The sequence below is a fragment of the Pteropus vampyrus genome, unplaced genomic scaffold, assembly GCF_000151845.1.
Source record: "Pteropus vampyrus isolate Shadow unplaced genomic scaffold, Pvam_2.0 Scaffold662, whole genome shotgun sequence".
Lineage (NCBI taxonomy): Eukaryota > Metazoa > Chordata > Mammalia > Chiroptera > Pteropodidae > Pteropus > Pteropus vampyrus.
The window spans coordinates 49,248-50,915 of NW_011889443.1; the positions used below are offsets into that span (position 1 = coordinate 49,248).

A 1,668-nucleotide genomic window follows, 5' to 3' on the forward strand; every position below is an offset into this window, starting at 1 on the left:
ACCCTCACCCCTATCATACTGGATTCTCTCTCTCTCTGTCTCTCTCTCTCTCTCTCTCTCTCTCTCTCTCTCTCTCTCTCTCTCTCTCTCTCTCGTTTTATCTCTCTATTTATCTAACTGATTGTTTTAAATACAGGGCAGAATATAGTTATATTGAAATTAAGCCCCATTTTCACATCTTCATTGGAGTCTTACCAAAAGAAATTTGATGCTATTCCTATATTGTCTCGAGGAAGATAATCTGTTGACACTGTACTTTGTATCATTTCTTTCCTCATTATTGTGAGTGGAGGTGAGTACAGCCTGGTAATAACATGGCCCCAGGAGATCATAGTGTCTGTGTCTGTGAGTGTGAGTGTGTGTGGTTTACGGAGCATGAGCAGTTATCAGGACAGAGGTACTAACTCATATACTCAAAATGTGTGCCCTAAAATACAGGTGCCAGAATGTTAACCAATAGATCGAAATAAAGAAGGGATAACTTCTACTCACAGGATCCCTTGGAAACAAAATGGATAAAGTGAAAGGAAAACCATGTGATTGAGGGACTCCCTGTGTCTCGAAGTTTCATCTGTAGCAGAGACAGCATCTCATTCCTCTACATTCTCTGACACCATTCTGACCACTCCCCCGCTTGCTCATTCCCCTCACCACAAGGCTTCCTTTTGAGCCTTGACTAACTAGAGACAAGTGCCAATCTCAGGACCTTTGCACTGGCTCTTTCCAGCCTACACACTTCCCCAGATATCTTCCTGTCTTCCTCTTTGTCTTTCTTGAGGTCTCTGTACAAACGGCACCTTGTTTGCAGGTCTTTCTCAGTTCTAGCAAAAATAACATACACATCTACTCTCTTTTATGCCTACTTTCTTTTTCTTCAAAACGTCTGTGCAGACTGACACCATATATGATTTTTCATTTTTTCGCATTCTTTTTCCATCATTAGATTATAGCAATTTTTGTTTCTCAGCACCCTACAATCTTTGATGAGAAAATGGTCAGGAATCAGCATATATTCCTCAAATGCAAGAAAGAATTTCTCATTAAACCTATAAAAGACATGATTTACTGGGCAAAATGCTGAGAGTGGGACAGGACTTGATAATCAGAGATGTCCTGAGATTTTTTTTTACGCCTACAGCACCTGGTCTTCCTAGGTGATCTCCCATCCAAGTACTAACCAGGCCTGACCCTGACCTGTTTAGCTTCCAAGATCAGATGAGATCGAGCTTGTTCAGGGTAGCATGGCCATAGACATGAGATTTTTAAAGGGGATCAGATTTCAACAAAAAGTATATTTCTTGACAGCAAAATATAAATTGTAGCATTTCAAAATGTTAGTCACGCCCATGTGTAAAAATTAATCATGTTTTTTTTTCAGTTTTAGTCATCACATCCAACACATGGAACAAGGCAATGATTCAAAAATTTCAGAATTTCTTCTTCTGGGACTTTCAGAGGAACCAGAACTGCAACCCCTCATACTTGAGCTCTTCCTCTCCATGTACCTGATCACCATGTTTGGAAACCCGCTCATCATCCTGGCCATCAGCTCAGACTCCCACCTCCACATGCCCATGTACTTCTTCCTCTCCAACCTGTCCTTGGTGGACATCTGTTTGATATCTACCGCCATCCCAAAGATGCTGGTGAATGTCCAAACACAGAACA

The 1,668-nt window shown here is 41.1% G+C and overlaps 1 protein-coding gene and 1 pseudogene across 1 annotated transcript in view; one reads left to right on the forward strand and one right to left on the reverse strand.

Moving 5' to 3' along the window:
* Positions 1 to 1,129: 1,129 nt before the first annotated feature.
* LOC111733859 lies at positions 1,130 to 1,253 on the reverse strand (annotated as a pseudogene).
* Positions 1,254 to 1,400: 147 nt separating this feature from the next.
* LOC105309043 (olfactory receptor 7A10-like) overlaps positions 1,401 to 1,668 on the forward strand; it is a 9,065-nt gene continuing 8,797 nt past the window's right edge. Inside the window, exon 1 of the mRNA XM_023525986.1 lies at positions 1,401 to 1,480. Coding sequence (XP_023381754.1) covers positions 1,401 to 1,480 — 80 coding nt within the window. The remainder of the gene's footprint in view (positions 1,481 to 1,668) is intronic.